Source organism: Myotis daubentonii, chromosome 13, assembly GCF_963259705.1.
Source record: "Myotis daubentonii chromosome 13, mMyoDau2.1, whole genome shotgun sequence".
Lineage (NCBI taxonomy): Eukaryota > Metazoa > Chordata > Mammalia > Chiroptera > Vespertilionidae > Myotis > Myotis daubentonii.
The window spans coordinates 60,155,008-60,172,984 of NC_081852.1; the positions used below are offsets into that span (position 1 = coordinate 60,155,008).

The 17,977-nt window shown below is 48.5% G+C and overlaps 1 protein-coding gene across 1 annotated transcript in view; it reads right to left on the reverse strand.

Annotated features, from left to right (window-relative positions):
- Nucleotides 1-1,614: 1,614 nt before the first annotated feature.
- GLRX3 (glutaredoxin 3) overlaps nucleotides 1,615-17,977 on the reverse strand; it is a 28,055-nt gene continuing 11,692 nt past the window's right edge. Inside the window, exons 4-11 of the mRNA XM_059661689.1 lie at nucleotides 17,057-17,258; nucleotides 11,789-11,961; nucleotides 11,495-11,556; nucleotides 9,119-9,176; nucleotides 7,520-7,572; nucleotides 5,380-5,419; nucleotides 5,209-5,301; nucleotides 1,615-1,851 (exon numbers count right to left, since the gene is read on the reverse strand). Of these exons, the coding sequence (XP_059517672.1) occupies nucleotides 1,801-1,851; nucleotides 5,209-5,301; nucleotides 5,380-5,419; nucleotides 7,520-7,572; nucleotides 9,119-9,176; nucleotides 11,495-11,556; nucleotides 11,789-11,961; nucleotides 17,057-17,258 (732 nt within the window). The 3' untranslated portion in view covers nucleotides 1,615-1,800. The remainder of the gene's footprint in view (nucleotides 1,852-5,208; nucleotides 5,302-5,379; nucleotides 5,420-7,519; nucleotides 7,573-9,118; nucleotides 9,177-11,494; nucleotides 11,557-11,788; nucleotides 11,962-17,056; nucleotides 17,259-17,977) is intronic.

Sequence of the window (17,977 nt, forward strand, 5' to 3'; positions counted from 1 at the left end):
CGGGCCCACAAGCAACCCCGCCAGAATGTAGGGAAAAGCAGACTAGCACGTGCTGGACGGGGATGACGCCCCGAACTCTATAAACCCTCACCCCTACTCAAACCAGGGTGCTCGGCCACGGGTGATGTCGCTGAGGGTTCTCGTCATGCGAGTCACCCTAAGGAAGGGCAGCCTGTTCTAAAATTCACGGCGCAGCTGACATCAGAGCAGCCCCTTTGGCAGAACAGTGGTTCCTAAGCTACAGGTGGGTGTTGATGTGAAGTGTCAGGCATTTGCTTTGAGCTGCAATAGGGAAAAATAGCTTATCAATCTGTGACAGCAAAGACATGCTTGCCCCAGCTGGTTTGGCTCAGTGGGTGAGAATTGTCCTGGGGACTGAAACAGTTCTGGGTTTGATTCTGGTCAAGGGCATGTGCCTGGGCAGTGGGCCCGATCCCAGTAAAGGCAGCCAATCAATGATTCTTATCACTGAGGTCTCGGTCTCTCTCTCTCTCTCCTTTTCCCTCTCCCTTACTCTCTGAAATCAACTAAAAATATATATTTTAAAAAAGATATTCTTGCTTAGGATAAGCTGAAGTTAAAAGGTAATTTAGCAGGAAGTATCATAGGACAAGGTGGAGAGGGCAAAGTTCACAAAAGCAAGCGATTTCAGTTTGGGATACAGTATGCATGGATGGCCTCCTCCCCCGTGAGTCACTCAATGGCTTAATGAAACCGCATTTCCATCTGCACTTGGAGGTTCTGCTTCATGGACAATGAGGAGCCCCAGCTGATTACACAGCGGCAAGAAAACCCGGTGAGATGGTGTCCGTGTCAGAGCAGGAGGCAAGGCCATGTCCACCACTGCGACCTGCGCAGATGCCCTTGGGAACACCCCCCCACCCCCACCCCCCCGCCGTGGGCCACTGCCTCCCTCACACAGGCCAGCAGCAGGGAAGCGCGCCTCGGGCAGGGCGAGCCTCCAGGAGCCCGGCGTTTCCCGTCTCTTATCTGAGTGGCTGGCTGGTACCCTGTCCTTACCACCACCAGATCAATAGGCTGGGAAAAGTCAGTGACCATACAGGGCCACAGGCACCCCAAAAGCTGAGCAGCACGGAGGGGAAGGCAGCCATCCTGTGAATGGCGTGCATGACACAGGCCTACGGGAGACTCAGGATCAAAAAGTGTGCTGACATTTCCACGAACCTCGGGATGTTGCCAGCCTATTTAAAGGTGAAATCAATGCTGTCCACGTAGCTTAGAGGGAGCTGCAGCACCAACTCCCTCAGCCGTGTCCCAGCCGCCCACTCCCCGGTGCTGTGCCAACTCCGTCAGGCCGCTGCCTCTGCAGTGCTTCCTGGGAGCACACGCTGCGCCCACTAGAGTCCGAGGCGCCCTGCATCGCCCCACGAACCACCACTATGTGTGTCCGCGCTGTAGAGGCCTCTGGCCAGCGAGCGGAGCCACTGGCCTGGCCTGCGCTGCTGTGATGCCGCTGTGGACTCACTCCAGCCCACGCCTCCCCTTTCGGAAGCCTATTTACCCCTGCGGCAGGGAGCCCACATTAGGAGAGAGGCTGTGAGTGAGTTCACCACGTCACTATGTTAACTCCCTGTAAAGACACTCTTTCCACAGTGCTTTTCACTGGTTTATTGCGCTCCAGTTTGGGTGGGGAAATGGTAACATGTCTTTAGCACGGCTTTGTGGGGCACAGCGACGGAAGGGGCCTTTCCTCCTGCGTCCGTGGGGAGGCCTGGCCCCGAGCCGCTCGGCTGTAGCGAAGTATTTCCTGCACGAGTTGGGCACCACGCTTAACTGTCATTAATTTCCTCCGTTCAGTGTAGGCAGCAATTCGCCGTTTTCTTTCAGTTCCTAGAAATAAAGAAGAAAACAACATGGACAGGCACCTGTGAAAAACAACGCAGTGAGGGACGGCGTCCGTACCAGAGAACCGAACGAACGCCAGCTGCCGACCTCCAGCTGAGCCCAGAGCCAGGGCGTCAGAGGACGCTGTCAGACCGCAACGTTCGGGTGGAAAAGGCTCCGCAGTAACAAATCCAGCAACTGGAACAAAACAATGCGGCCTCCTGTCCACACAACACAACAGAGAGAGGCGGAAACTGTGAGCAACTGAAGGAACGCACTGCGATGAGCGTCCACTCACACCTGCACCGACACCTGCTGCCGGCGCCACTCTCCCCACCCGGCAAAGCCACCGCAGTGCCGCGCGAATACAGCTAAAGGCCAGCAACCGGCACATGCAGAAACCTCCAGAAAAGCTGGAACACAGCCATCAAGTTTAAAGTGTGACCGAAGGATCAAGTTTTCTAGTTTAATTTGATGGAACATGCCAGGTTCTTACGAAGCAGCCTGAACACCAATCAATAGCCCCATGCGAGCTCCTCTTGGGGTAGACCTGGGAGGGGAGACCCTGTCCCACGCTCTCAGCCGCCGGCAGTGATGCCTTGGGATGCACCCCACAGAACAGAAGCCGCCCTGCTGCACCAAAGCCCCGTGGGATGTGCCGGGCACACGCCCCAGGAGCCCGGCGGCCCTCGGGGAGATCCGGAGGGAGGACGTCCTGGCTGACATGGCAGACAGCTCGCCTACTTCCCCAGGCCTGTGACCCCCCCTGACGGGACGAGGCCTCTCTCAGGAGCGGCACTAGAGCAGTGCGCTGGCCCGGCAGGAGTCCTGAGCACAGCAACTGTCCTCAGGGGCAGTTTAAGGGCGACCAGGTCTAAATGCTCCGACTCCACACACTCTCCAGAGTGGACCCTCAGAGCTGAGATGCACTCACTGAGTCCACGCTGCATAGCAGCTAAGATGGTCAGGACGTGAGACTGACTGGGTCACTGACCACCAGTCCATATAGTCTATCACCCATTCATCACAGAAGCCAGCACTCTGCTCCCAAAGAGGCCAGAGCAGACCCCTGGGAACGTAACCCCGGTGTTAACTAACCTACAGATGAAGAGCCCCGCCCTGCAAGAAACACATCAAAATGCCGATCCAGGCCCTGAAAGGTTTGGCTCAGTGGATAGAGCGTCGGCCTGCGGACTGAAGGGTCCCAGGTTCAATTCCAGTCAAGGGCATGTACCTTGGTTGCGGGCACATCCCCAGTGAGGGTTGTGCAGGAGGCAGCTGATCGATGTTTCTCTCTCATCGATGTTTCTGACTCTCTATCCCTCTCCCTTCCTCTCTGTAAAAAATCAATAAAACATATTTAAAAAAAAAAAAAAAAGGTTCTTGTAAAATGCCGATCCGGGAGCTGCTCCTGGTTCTCTTCCCAAAGAACAAACCCCCAAACTCCCATGTTCCTGCAAGTGAGCATCAAGGCATACGGCCAACACCCTGTGGCTGACCTAGAAGCTGCCGTGCAGCTCAGCTGCAGAATTAAATGAGATTTATTGATTGCATCTTCCCAAGAGTTACCAATGGCTAAGGTACAGGCTATAAAACGTTCAGACAAGAACAGGCTCGAGAGAATTTGGGGTCTGAAGACTGTGTTTTGCAAAAATAAAATCCCTGTATAAAATAACAGATGCAGAAATGTGTCTGTTGCTTCAGGGCTATTCAAAAGCTACTAAGGTAGACCTTTTCCCACCAGGAGTAGACGGTTTAGCAGAAACATGCCTCCCTGGCTCGCCTGAAAGTGTGATGTCAAACCCGAAAGCCTGCAGCCTCTGCACGCAGAGGCCGGCCTGTAGAACCTTCCACCAGCACTGACGCCACGCAGGTCCTGCTCGGATGCCTTCACGTTACAAAGTGCGGCTTTACAGCTTTCATCTCCAACGTAACTAGAAGCAGTGCCACTTACTGCTTGCCTTCCACCTAAGCCGGAGATGTGACCTCAGAGGAAGTCCAGGCAGAGGACGGCCTGGGCGCAGGAGCAGCTCGCGGCCTGGCCACGCCCCTGCTCAGGCCCTGCCATACCCACCACTGCCACCCCCTCCGGCACCGGCACACGAGGGGGCCAGTGTGGGGTGTCAGCTCCTCAGTAGTGTCTGCAGCACACAGGTGCCATCGCACTGCTAGACTTTAAATTCTAGAAGAAAAGCCATGGCCAGTGAAAATTCAACGAGAGTTTAAAGCCAACAAAGAAGGAAGCAAATCCCTGAAGACGTGTAAGAAACAGTGTGCCCCTGAAATGTGCTCACAGTCTGAGAAGGAACCGATCTTCTAGCATCTGAGACCCGGGGGATCTGGCACTGCAGCTCAGGCCTCCTGCCCACGACCTGTTGTCACCCAAGAGCATGTGAGTGAGGCAGAGCAGAGTAACATGAGAAAATCTATAATGATAAAAGCATAATATGCTAATTAGACCAGACGTCCTTCCAGGGCAAAGCCAGGGCGGCTGCGAGGGAAGGATCCAGACAGCCGCGGCTGCGAAGGCCTACTTTTCCACGAATTTCGTGCATTGGGCCTCTAGCAGTAGAATAATTATAACAATGTGAGTCTAAAGGCACATTGAGTCTAAAGGACTTCAGGAGCAGAAGCAAACATTTCTAGCTGGAATACTCTAGGGCAGTGGTCGGCAAACTCATTAGTCAACAGAGCCAAATATCAACAGTACAACGACTGAAATTTCTTTTGAGAGCCAAATTTTTTACACTTAAACTATATAGGCAGGTACACTGTTATTAACTTAATTAGGGTACTCCTAAGGGAAGAGCCACACTCAAGAGGCCAAAGAGCCGCATGTGGCTCGCGAGCCGCAGTTTGCCGACCACGGCTCTAGGTGATTCCCAGACAAGAGTGACCCTAATGGATTCAAAGAACAGACTGAACTATGGAACGTGCGAGGCCACCCAAAGCAGAGGCGGTGGTGAAGAAAAGCTGAAAACACGCAGGAAAGTTCCACCAGACTCAGCGCAGCGGGAGGAACGGAATCTGGAGCATGGCCACAGTGTACGCTGCTCTGAGCACCACGCGCCAGAAGCTGGGCGTGGCGGCCTCGCTCAGGAGCGGGAGGGGCTCCCGGAGCAGCAGCCAGGGTCGGGTCAGGCCCCACCGTGAGGCAGAGCCTGGGGCTCAGGTGAGCGGTGAGGACGGTCTGACATGGCAGTGTCGGGGAGATGACAAGATATGAGGGCCCAGACAGGGTAACATGCTGTCCAAGTGCCTGGACGTGAGGCCAGAAGAGAAAGGCGGCCAGGACAGCCAGAGTTCCTGTTCGAAACGGAACTCTCATGTCCCCGTCTTAGGGCGCCGTGGCGCGGGACTCACCTTAACGATGTCCAGCCCTCCGACCAGCTCCCCTTTCACATACAGCTGCGGGTACGTGGGCCAGTTGGAGAAGGTCTTCAGTCCCTGCCGCACCTACGGAACAGCAGGAACTCTGACACCTGCCCTCAGCGCAAGGGACGCAGAGACCAAGGACATAAAGACAGAACTTACCTCCTCATCCTCCAAGATGTCAAACGTCTCATATTCAACACTGCAACAGGAGAAAACATTTTAACAGACAATTCAGTTCTAAACAGAAACTGTAAACCTACTTCGTGTTTTTAAAATAGTCAAGAAAATCAACCATTTTGGTGCCAACAAAAGTAATTTACTGTAGAAAAACGGAAATGATTTTACTTCTCACTCCATCGGGTACTGTTCAGAATAAGTCATGCCAAGACACAAACGTGTCTGAGTTTTTCTCTAGGCAATACGAGGTTACACAGGGGCCAGCAGACCTTCCCCTAAAGGGCAAGAGAAACATTTAGATGCCGCAGGCCATGGCCGGAGCTGCTGGGACTCACCAGCCAGGACACCCTCACTGCCAGCGAATGCCGCCTTGTGACACGGGAATGGACTGACTCCAGGACGGGGCTGTGCTTTATCTGCGTGGCGGTCAGGGAATCGGTCAGTATGAGGCCAGGCGTGAGGTCCTATGTGCAGGTCCAAAAACTGGCCAAAGAAAACGCCACATACAAAATCTGAGGCCACCCTCAAGGGAAACCTTGGTTACTTGGTCAACAAGTTCCCAAGAAAACTATCCATGGCGCAGAAATACTCAAAGAAGACGACAGGATTAACCAGCAGCAAGTACGAGAAAAGAGATGTTTGAAAGAGCAAAAGGGAATGAAAAAGGACCTACACGAGGTGAGTCTCCCTTCAGGGTGAACTAAGGGAGCACATCTTCGGCTGAACCGTCTGATGAAAAGGGCGAGTGACAGGCCACCTGTCAGGGACCCAGGGAGCCCAGGGCCCAGGTGCATGGGCCTGAGGGTCCCAGCAGTTCTCTGTAAGGGACCGTTCACACCTCAGCGTGCACCTGGGACTCGGCCCTTGCGGCGAGTTCATCTGGACTAGCAAGGAAACGACAAGCGCAAGATCAGAGGAGGAAGAACAAAGGGCCCCCCGAGTTCACGGTGTGTCCCCGGTACAGAGCTGCAGAGGCTCCACGGGCGCCCACCGCCGCGCCATCCTGTTTACCAAGGCTCGGGCTGTGGGACACTGTCTCCCTCAGAAGCCCAGCCCCCCAAAGACTGCCCTCCCGTCCGGTCTGGACTGCACAGATACAGGACAGAAAGCAGGGAGCCCTTCCCAAATCTGCCAACTGTCAGTCCTGGCTCGTGAACAAGCAGAGGGCGCCCCAGGGACAGGCTGGGGCCAGGAAGGAGTGGGCTGGGTGTGTCTCCGTGGAGCTGTGGCCGAGGGAAGACGGAGGAAGGGCCATAAAAATAAGGACCAAAACCAAGCCAGCTGTCCTCCATCCTCCAGAGTGAACAGGAGGCTCAGCACACAGGACAGGCTGACCAGACTCTGCTCTGTGCAATGTCATGATCATTTTAATAAATCTATCCTTTTTCTTTTTATGTCCCTAAAATTGTACGTAAACCTGTACTATTTGACTATTTCAACTCTCCCCAAGAATGTCTAAATATTTCGAAGATTACTTTCCCTCTAATTTCATAGGACTGCCTCATCTATTTAAAGCTATGGTTAGAAAACGTATATTAAAAAGCAATTGTGAAATAAAAGAAATAAGCAAAAACACATGACAAACTCTCTAAGACATGTGTAAATATCCCCAAGTGGTTTTGTTTTAATTTTTTAAATTGAGGTATAATTGACATATAAAAGTGGTTGTTTTTAACCATAAAAATCAATCACAATTTTCTCACCTGACAGCTTATCACTGAGCAGATGAAAAGCAAGGACCTTGCATGTAATTTACCCTCCTCCTCAGACCCATATAATCGACCTTAATACTTACCCCATCTGCTCTGTGGACAATTTTAGACACTACGATGTTTTTAAAGAAAATTAAAACACCCATAATTCACTTTTTCCAAAATATCTTTATGCCTGGTAAGAACTCAGTTATTAACTTTCCTCTGGGAAAGTAGACAAATAGTTATTTCATTGTTGCCTGAGAAATGTTACCAGGAGTTTGACATTGGCCAGAACATTCTGTTGTAATCTAACTTAAAGCATTCACAAACCAGTATAACAACAATACTAGATAAAAATGCATGGATTTAGATATAACTGAAAAGTTAGAACTTCTTAAATAGACCATTTAAAAGTAAGACTGACTTACCCAGTACTATTTAGTATTTCCAGAATCTGTTTGCTGAATCCACACTTAGCTTCCTAAATGCAGAGAGAAAAAGTGAAGATGCATGGCATTTCCCCACGGCCCACAGCCCACAGCCCACGGCATGGTTGTCCCTCACGCCCTGTCCTGGGACAGCTGGTGGGCGAGGACGAGCCTCAGGGCCCTTCACATCACAGGGCAGTCAGACGGGTGAGGGCTCAGGGGCACCTCCAGTGCTGACCCGGAGACATCAGCTCAAACGCACTCCCCCCTCCCCCCACAGGTTCACTTCGGTCTGTAACCAAGGGGAGGGCGTGTGTCTAGAAGCTTCTAATCTTTGTGGTCAGAAGTCCCTCAAGTAAACCCCACACTCTCCTGAGATGTCACTCACGGAGACCATCTCAATACGCAATCTTTCGCCATCATCATCCTCTTCCTGTTCCAAACTTCTTTCAGGTTATGGAGACCTTACACACTTTTCATGCACAGAATCTCAAATCCCCTCAATCCTGAGGGAAGGCTTGGGGCCACACAAACACCTTGATGGGCTAATAATTATGTTCCCCAAATGCACGAATACTGTCTGGGCTTCCGGGGGGGGGGGGGGGGGGGGGCGGGGAGTGTTTTGAGAATAAGAATCATCACCAAAAAGAAAAGATGGCTTTTTCACTACTGGGAATTACTAGCTTCCTCTATTTTGTTTTCATAAATACAGGGGACCAAAGAGTCTAGGTCCTCATCCAGGGATCACATGTTGGAATTTATCTGACCATTTTCCTAGTTGTCCTGCTCTCATTAGAACAGTTGTATGACTAATTCCTATGTAGGATAGTTGGTGTCACTGTATTAGCTATATTAACTCCACAGTGATGGCGACCACGTGCTCGCAGACGCTGTGCGGGCGGCACCAGGCTCTGTGCACCAAGGGAAGGCGAGGCTCTGTGAAGTGACGGCAGAGCAGCTCCAAGAACCACCTGCCACAAGTGACAAGCGCCCTGACACCAGAGGAACCACACAGCGAAACGGCATTTAGAGGGAAGTCGGATGTGTCAGTGGTTCTTAGCCAGTGAGGGGCAGACCCTTTGAGGATTTGATGAACACTAAGAACTCTCTTTGTAAAAAAATAGGAGTATGCAGTTACAGAAAAGAAAAAAATTGCCGAAACGATTTCACTCATTCATCACCCAAGCACTGAGCACAAGCACTCAGGCGGCAGCAGGGGTTACACTTCCAGGATGGCCTAAAGCCGCAAACCTGAGACCCATGGGTTCCTGGACCCAGGAAGCAGTGACCAGACTGCACTCTGTGGACTAAGTCATGGTCCCGACAGCAACTCACAGACCAGGAAGTGAGGACACTGCTGACCTGTGAGCTGACGTCTGGCAGCAGAAAGAAACACGCCCCACTGCGTGCGATGCCAGGACAGTCAGAACATGCAGATGACTGGGTCTGGTGTCCACAAGCACCAATTAGGCCCAGATAACTTCCTGGTGCCTCCGCGGCTCCATTAGCCAACGCTGGGAAAAAGCTGGTAAGTGTCCCCTTGCTGCACATGTTACCATCAAAAGAAATTACAAGTAAAACCATTTTTGAGTTCTTTACCTGCTTGTTTCCTTTCATAAAGAGCATCACAGAAGCTTTATTTGTGAGTACTTTGAGCCTAAGGAGAGAAAATTGATATGAAACGGCTCAGCTCAATTATTAAACCCCACTTTCGCTGCGCTTCAGGAGCAACGTGCATGCTGAGGGATAGCAGGATGGTGGTTCGCAGCTCTGAATGGCATTAAACAAGCAAATGCATTGACATTTCCCTTTATTTCACGCTCTCCCTAAGCCACTGTAAAACACAATGTGGCTTTTTAAGGCAAAGAATGTTCCTTCAAGTTGCAATTTAAGCCCATCGACTCACAGTTCTAAAAAAATAATAATACCCAGTTCAATAAGGACTTGTTCGATAAGGGGCCCATCCGGAACCTCCAGCACTCCATCCTGCATGTCTCTCTCATCCTGAGGCTGCGCACGGCTCCGCGCGCTCAGTGCCCACAAGGCCACCCCTGAGGGGAGCACTACGTCTTGGAACACCACTAACACCAGCTGCTAAAAGCAAATGCTCTCGTCTTAACTTTGGCTGAATATTTCCCACAATCTTTCAAACATCAGGAGCTAACTTGCTGTCAGAATGCACAACATCTGCTATTAGCCTAGAAACAGATCTCAGGAGGTCAGCGCGGGGACAGTGGCTGCGGAAGACCCTCTAGGCCCCGTGGTGGCCCCACCACCATGTTCTCCTCCTGCCCCTGGTTCTCTGGATCCTTCGTGGTGGCTCCAAATCTCCTCAGAGAATAAAGTTGTCACAAATGGAACCACAAATCACACACAAAGCTGTCATGTACACTTTCAACAGAGTGCAATTAGCTAATTCTCAAAATAAACAAAAACCAGTAAGAAACAACATGATGATGCTGATCCCAATCTCTCACCTAGTAACAACCACCACCTGCATCCAGGGAAGCAAAACAGGTCCCTCTGCACGCCCCCCGCCCACCCCCACCAGATGTCACCAAGCCCAGGAACTCTGGCTCCTGCGCTTTTCCTCCCAGGAGCCCTTTAAATTATTACTCAAAATACACTGAACTTAATTCCGACGTAATTCTAGCCGGCCAGCCCTTGGTGTCTGACCACAGAGACTCGGGTGCATTCAACAGAGAGCACACGAAGAGCAAACCCAAGCAGAGCAGGTGCACAGCAGTCTCCTGAGGCCACAGCCTCTGGGGCCGCCCAAGCTCTCAGCAGAGGACCCCAGAGTAACAAAGGGACAAGGAGCACCACTTTCCTACCAAAAAGGCAAGAAAGAATGTAAATCATTTGAGAAAATGTGCCACCTAAAGGCTGGCTTGACATAGAAGGAATACTGTTTATAAGGATTCCTTCATTAATCAAGGGTAAGTAAATCAGGTGTTTATTTTTAAACACTTAAAATTTCTTGCCTTAGCCATTTTGGCTCAGTGGATAGAGCGTCAGCCTGCGGACTGAAGGGCCCCTGGTACAATTCTGGTCAAGGGCACATGCCCAGGTTTCGGGATCGATCCCCATAGGGGACATGCAGGAGGCAGCCAATCAATGGTTCTCTCTCCTCACTGATGTTTCTGTCTCTCTCTCTCCCTTCCTCTCTAAAATCAATAATATATATTTTTTAAAATTTCTCAAAATGTGAAATGGCAACACAATGACATGGAGAAGTTTTACCTTACAGACTGAAGCCCAGCCATTCCCCAACAATGAATGGCTGATACGCCACTACACTTCGAAAGAAATTCCTTTTTAAACCTCTACATTAATTCATATTTATTAAAATAAAAAATCCTTTAAGTCTCCCTACAGGCCAAAGCCCAAAATTTCTATAAGATAAAATGTCTAACAGCTGATTGAGATGCTTCATAAGATGCGTCGGACGGATGTGACAGCTCCGAAGTCTCCCCAGATGCTCAGTTCCCAGGGTTCGGAGGCAGCGGGGATCCGCATGGCCCACGCACGGCACGCACAGCACCGCTCCCCCACGCCCACGCCAGTGCTCCGATGGGACGGTGACAGCGGCAGCACCAGGGCCCGTGTCGGAAACACCGGGACCAGCTTATGCCATGAGCAGGGCCCTGACTAAAACCTGGACATCAAGACAGCTGGATCCTGGCTCAGAAATGCAGAGACAGCTACAACGCGCCCATCCCATTGTAGCAATAACATCTCTATAAAAACAAAGAACATCCTCCACTTAGTCATTAAAGTGACACACAACACTCCCCAGTCCAAATCACACTTCCTGAGTGAGCATGACTTGTCTGACTGCAAACAGCAGAATGATGAACTTGGCATATGAGACACATCTCTGATTTCTGTACAGAAAGGCAATGCAGAGGCTGAGAATTTAAAAAATATTTTTAAAAATAACGACAGATTATTTGAAACTCTTGAAAGACTTACCTTTCCTCTAATTTGGGGGCTTTGGGGCAAATTGTATCTAGTTCTTCAGAGGCTTCCAGCTCCTGGAATAAACACAGGTTAAGCTGAAGGAAGCACTTACAGGTAAATCCTGGCCACACCCTAACACAGCATGCCAGTGACAATCATCTCATCAGAAATGCCCTGCACAGGTTCCAGACTCAGCCTGCGGAATGGAGCGGTTCTTACGAAACTTACTCTTTGGACCTAGTCCAGCACTCAAGAAACGGCACTCTAAATGAAAACTCGGTACCAGTGCAGCTTCCCAATTCTAACCTTCACTATGTCGAGTCCTCCTATGAGCTCGCCAGACACATAGAGCTGGGGGTAGGTGGGCCAATTGGAATAGGTTTTGAGGCCCTGACGAACTTCTTCATCTGAGAAGATATCAAAACTGCTAAACTGAATATTGTGTTTGTTGAGAATTTCCACCATCTGCTTGCTGAAACCTGAATAGAGAAAAAGAAATAAAACAGTTTCTCTCTCTCTCTTGCACAAACATACACACAACCTGAAATTCAGAGTACATGTATCTACTAACCACAGATGTCTGCCTCTATTTCACCAGTGATTTCATAACCATGGCTGAATAGTGTGCAGAGAAAACAAATTCCAAGAACCCCTTATCTACTGCTGAACCACATACCACATGTTCACATGATTTAACTTTTTAATACACTTGTGAATTTTTTTTAAATGTGTGTGTGTGTGTGTTTATCAAAGTTCCTCTTCGATATCAGGCACATTTTTTTGTTGTAAAAGAAACAGTACAAGCCAAAAAGCAGAGCCTCAAGCCCTGGCCCATCAGTCAGGGGACTGACCTGGACCCGGGACTGAGCCTGGGAGCTCCACTGTGTGCATCTGTGAGAATCAACACCAGTGGAGGGAAGAGCTCCACAGCAGTTATTTTAGCTACCACCTGACCACACTGGAGACCCAGTCGGTTTGCCCATTACTGCTTCCCATGTAACCATTTCAGCAGTTCTTCATCTTTGCCGCCTCTAAATAGGAGAAATTAAAAAGCAAGTGAATGTGTTCTGTGTCGTCTAAAAGAGATACTTCTGCACACTGGGTTTCAAAGCTACCCCCTCTGTTATTATATATGAACTGTCAATTAACTGAGGGAGCTCTTTCTCATCTGGTGTCATAACTTGGCAGTTTCTTTTTTTAAACTATTTACATTCCCCAAAGTACGTTATGTGATTTTTTTCCCCTCCACTGTAGTGACAATCTTATGCTCCATAATTTTATTATATTTAGTGACACATTTTTGTTCCATACTTTTTTGACATCCTTTTCTTAGGATGACATTAGTACTGAAGAATAAGAGTGTGAATATCAGTCTTTTATAAACCTATTGTTCTTGTCTGAAAAGAGGATATTTTTCTTTTTGTAAGCTAATTCTTCCCAAGTGTTTTCAATACTTGCAATTATTTGTAAATAAAACTGAATCATAAAATTCAGTACAAGATTATTTCCAGCCCTGACCAGTGTTCTCAATGGTTAGAGCATCAGCCTGAGCACTGAGGCGTCTCGTGTTCGATTCCCCATCAAGAGCACATACCTGGTTTACAGGTTCAATCCTGGCCCAGGTCAGGGTGCATGCAGGAAGCAACCAATTGATGTGTCTCTCTCACTTGATGTTTCTCTCTCTTTCTCTCTCCTTCCTCCATCCCTTCCACTCTCTAAAAAAAAGGCAATAGGAAAAATATCCTCCAGTGAGGATTAACAAAAAAAGAAAACAAAGCAAGCAAGCAAGCAAAGAAAAGATTATTTCAAGATCAGGCTCTACCGGATGCCATGCAAAAGCACCTTTACTACCAAGATGTGGAGGTATTAGTGAGCACCAAACATCTCCCAGCCCACAGCCTACTGACAGCAGCACCAGTACAGGGCGGACAAAAGGGAGTTTACAGCTGTACAGGAAACAGTTTACTCTTGCATTATTATTTATTAATCATCGTATTATTTTCCATATGAGCAACTGTAAACCTCCTTTTGCCCCCTATATTTATTCGTATAGCATAGAAGTCGCTTTCCTACAACTGAAGTGTTAAGTTCACGTACAGCCTGAAGTAAAACCCTGACTCTGAAATGTTTTCATTCATCTGGGAGTTCATTAGTAAACAGCTAAGGGCTGATGGCTGATGGTTATTCTGTTGCCAATATATTAACTCATTTCTACTGTAACTGGCTGAGAAAGAGCTTTATTTTAGCTTCAGGCAATTACATGCAGACCAGAAAGATTGATTGGTAGTGCTTCATTTTTAAGGGTTAAAGTGGCAGACTGGAAATGTTATGCTTAAGGATAAAATAGTAAGAAGGCTTTATTCTAATAACAAAATATTTACACACACTTTTTTAAAGAAAAATGCATGCATGCATGTGCACATGCAGTAAAGATACTTAAAAGTAGAAAACGCATGTTTAACTGCCACAGAATCACTCTCTACCTGCAGTCATTTCTACCACGACAGACGCGGTGAATAATAAGTCTAACTGCCACATTCCATCACGAACAACAATGAAACCGAAAGAACACTCCTGAACCTTCCATGTTTCTGTGTCTGATTTAAAAAGTAAAACCCAATTAGATGACTCTCACTGCAGGAGAAATGTCTGTTCTGCGGTTCAAATGCCTTTCCTTTTGCTAAAAGCTTTGTTAACTGAAAGAGATAAAAGAATTCCCAACTAACTTAATGAACCTGCATGTTCGAGGATTTTACGTTCTGCTTAAAAGGATGTACAGCTCGGTGCTTCATAAACATCCCCCTAACACACGAGGGCCCTCTGTGTCCTGTCTTCCTAGGATCACAGAATGACAACCTAATCCTGTCGACTGAGCCCCCACCGACATGTCAGGCTCGCAACAGACTACGATTCCGCAGACAGAGCCCACGGAAGGTTAGGAAGACAGACGTGAGCCGTGCAGGGTCTGGGCTGAGAACAAGGAGACTCCAGGGCAGACCCGGAAACAGCTCTCAAGGTTCCTTGATACAAAATGGTGTTAACTCCTTCACGTTTTTTCTGATTAACTAAAAGTGAGGTGGGAGCCAGCTAATCAAAAAGCCACGGCATCAAAGGGAGCCACGGTTATTACTGACGGGAATGCTTTCAAAGTGAACTCAGTGCAAAACACAGAAGTACCAGCCGCCCGAGTCCACACAGCCAACAGCCACAAAGGAGGCTCTGCCCCGCTTCACCTCGAACAGGCTGAGAGAGGAGCAAAACAACTTCCCACCACACAGGCTCGGGAAGGAAGAGGGCGAAAGCGGTACACAATCCTCTAAGAAACATTGGAAGATCAAGAGCTTGTGTCGCAGTGCGCACAAAAACGGGCAAGCAATGGAAGCAGAGCTGATGAAGGACGTTAATGGGCAGGCACATAAAACGTCTCCCAACTCATCCTCAGGTGGGTATTTTATTAGAGAATACCAGCACCGTGCAATGATCTATTTCCTATATGGGACAGAAAGGCATGCAGCAAAAACCAAACATCAGGAAGTAGAAAAGCCTTTTTAAAATGTAGTTATAGGTACTTGAAATATCGGGGGGGGGGGGGGGACGGGGGGGGAGGACAGGGGAGGAACACTCTGTAAAGTATATGAATGTCTAACCACCGTGCTGAAAGTAATACAAAACGATACTGAATGTCAAATGCCGCTGAAAAATACATTTTTTAAAAAAAATGTAGTTATAAAAAATAAAATTTGTTAAATCCTTGGTATCTAAAAATCTTTTAATTTCCTAATTAGATCTTGAATATCTGTCTATAATATCGTGTTTTCAGATTGCTCTGAAATGCTTTAAAGCTTCTTTTTTTATTCTAACTTGTTATTTGTACAGTCTTCTAAATGCCACTCAAACAGTTAACATAAAAATAGGCATAAATACATCATAAAGGCAGTCTAATGAAGTGAAAGGGAAGCAGAAGGATTACTTCTAAGTGAGCTGAAAGCATCTTCGAGACTGGCTCCCGCTCCCACCTCCGCGGAGGAAGAAATGGGGGCACGGGAGGGAGACTGACTTGCACCTCCGGTGGCCAAGGCAGGTGGCAAGGGGCAGAGTCGGGACCACAGCCCCGTCCTGACATCCACTTGGCCTTCCCCTCCGGTGCCTCAAGCTTGAGCCCGCCCACCTGCCAGTTTCCTTAGGCCCATCCAGCACAGATGAAGAGAATGCTACTGTTCGATCCGAGAGAGGAGAACATTCTAGTGGTTTTTCTGTAGGTTCACCCAGTCTAGCCTGTCACACAGGTTCACCCACATTTTGCAGCCAGTTCTGCAGCACTGCAGACTTCCAGTGACTGGGCTGGTGTTCTAAGTCCTGTTATTGTCACCACATAAAGTGCCAGAAATGAGCTTCATGCCTGATGGCAGAGGGTAAACCAGGGCACCCTCCACTGAAAACAAAGCACCTCCCCGAGACTGCCCGAGGCCGCTGCAGCTAGCTCGGGGACAGACGGGGACAGACCACGTTGGCTTCAGTACATACACAGCAGGCCACCTGATATGTGGATGTTGGCAAGGAAATTGTTCAAGTAGAACTGAGAGATAAAGAAATGATTTTCTTGTATCTTTTTAGGATAGAATTCATCATGAAACCTTATTTTTCAACTAGACGTTTTAAATTGCTAACCACATAGGGAAGAATTTACAATTGAATTTATTTGGAAGCTTGGCTATTTTCATGGTCACTCTAGACAGCCAGTAATCCTACCAATAGCACCCACCGAACGAAGTCCCTCCTATGCAGCTGAAGCCAATACTCAGATTCTCAGCAGTGCATCAAAAGGGCATTAAATGCTCAATTATGCAGCATCACTGCTCTGTGAGGCACAGGACAAAGAAAACAACAGAAGCCCCATACCAGAGGCGTCAAATAACTGTAAAACTTACTTAAGGGCAAAATCACAAGCAGCTATGAGGTTCAGAAAATAAGAGTGACTGTAAGACACAGAATTAGAAATCTTTAAATTAGCAGAAGCTAAAAATAAGAAATGACAGCAATGGGTAATACAGTCACTAGACGCGGGAGACAAGGCAGGCAGCAGTAGCAGGGCAGACATGGGAACACTAGCAGAGCTCAGTGAGCTTGTGAACGGCTACATCTGGAGGAGGTGGGCAAAAGGGGGGTGCCAGGGCGGAGAGGGTGGCTGTTAACAGCAAAGGTAACGGAACAGGCAGGAAGCCCATTCAGGGGCCCGGCAATGTGCAGTCGGAAGCTGATCCCAGCTCCACAACCAGGAGACAGGCCATGGGCACGCTGCCCTTACACCTTTGGGTACTTACGCAAGCAACAATCCTGAATTAGATGACTTCTAAGATGCCTTTTGGTTCCAATATCCTGAGTCTCTAGTGCAAACGAATTCATATGACCCAAGTAATTACCTAACCCCACCGGGAACTGGAACCTTCCCGACTTTTTGGAGGTATGTGAACCCAAGCACAGGAGGACGGCACAGCTTGAAAACAGCGTGGGCACCTCGCTGACCCATCCTGGTGAAGGCCCCTTTGTTACAGGATCTGAACAGCAGCGTCTTACCACAGCGCGGCTCCTGCGGAGTCCCTTTCATAAACAGCATGCAGGGGGCAGCATGAATTAATTTCTTCAGGCGAAGGTTGAGGTCTTCTTTGGGGTGCTCACCACCACTGGGTGGGAAGGAGCCCACAGATGCATGTCGCTGAACTTTTTTGGTCAACTCTGGGGCATGTGCACCATCTAATTGGTCAATTTTCTGAGAATTCTAAAGTTAAAAAACTCATTTAGTATGTGAGGCATTCCTCCGTCACCTCTATATTTTAGGCTCCAAAATTATAACAATTATGAATCCATAGTTCTAGCCAATTTTTAAAGGGGTCAACACTATCACTGGAAAACTTTTTAGAAATCTGACTACCAATTGCCTGCAATGCATCTCAACTTTAGAAATAACTAATTGTTCTTTCTTTTCTTTCTTCCCTTTTTGGGAACATACTAGGAAAGCATCTGTAAATTTTCAAATATCAAATCCCTTCAAGTAGTTGATGTTTTTCAAGACTGCGGTACAAAAATTTCTGACACATTTACATTTTCATGAGACTCACTGGGCTGGCTGTAAACATCACCACATCTCAAACTCAAGCCAGACCAGTCTCACCTAAAACAGAAAGATTCCCCCACTCTGGCTGGGATGCGTCCTTTACTTTAAGTATAAAGGAGGCATCTGGGACTGGGGTAACACCCAGGGGACCCTAAGGACAGATCTGCATGGCTTCATAAAGGAATCATTCATCAAACCAGGGCCAGCCCGTGGTTTCATTCCGTCCACACCGCCCTAGCAACCAACTTCTGGCCCAGCGCCCAAAACAGTGGGCCTACAGCATGTATCTGAATTGCTCTCAAGAAGCTCCGGTTCTGGTTGCTGGACCTCCAAGCCAAGTCACTTTTCCAGGACCCCCAGGACAAGCAACACTGAGACTACGA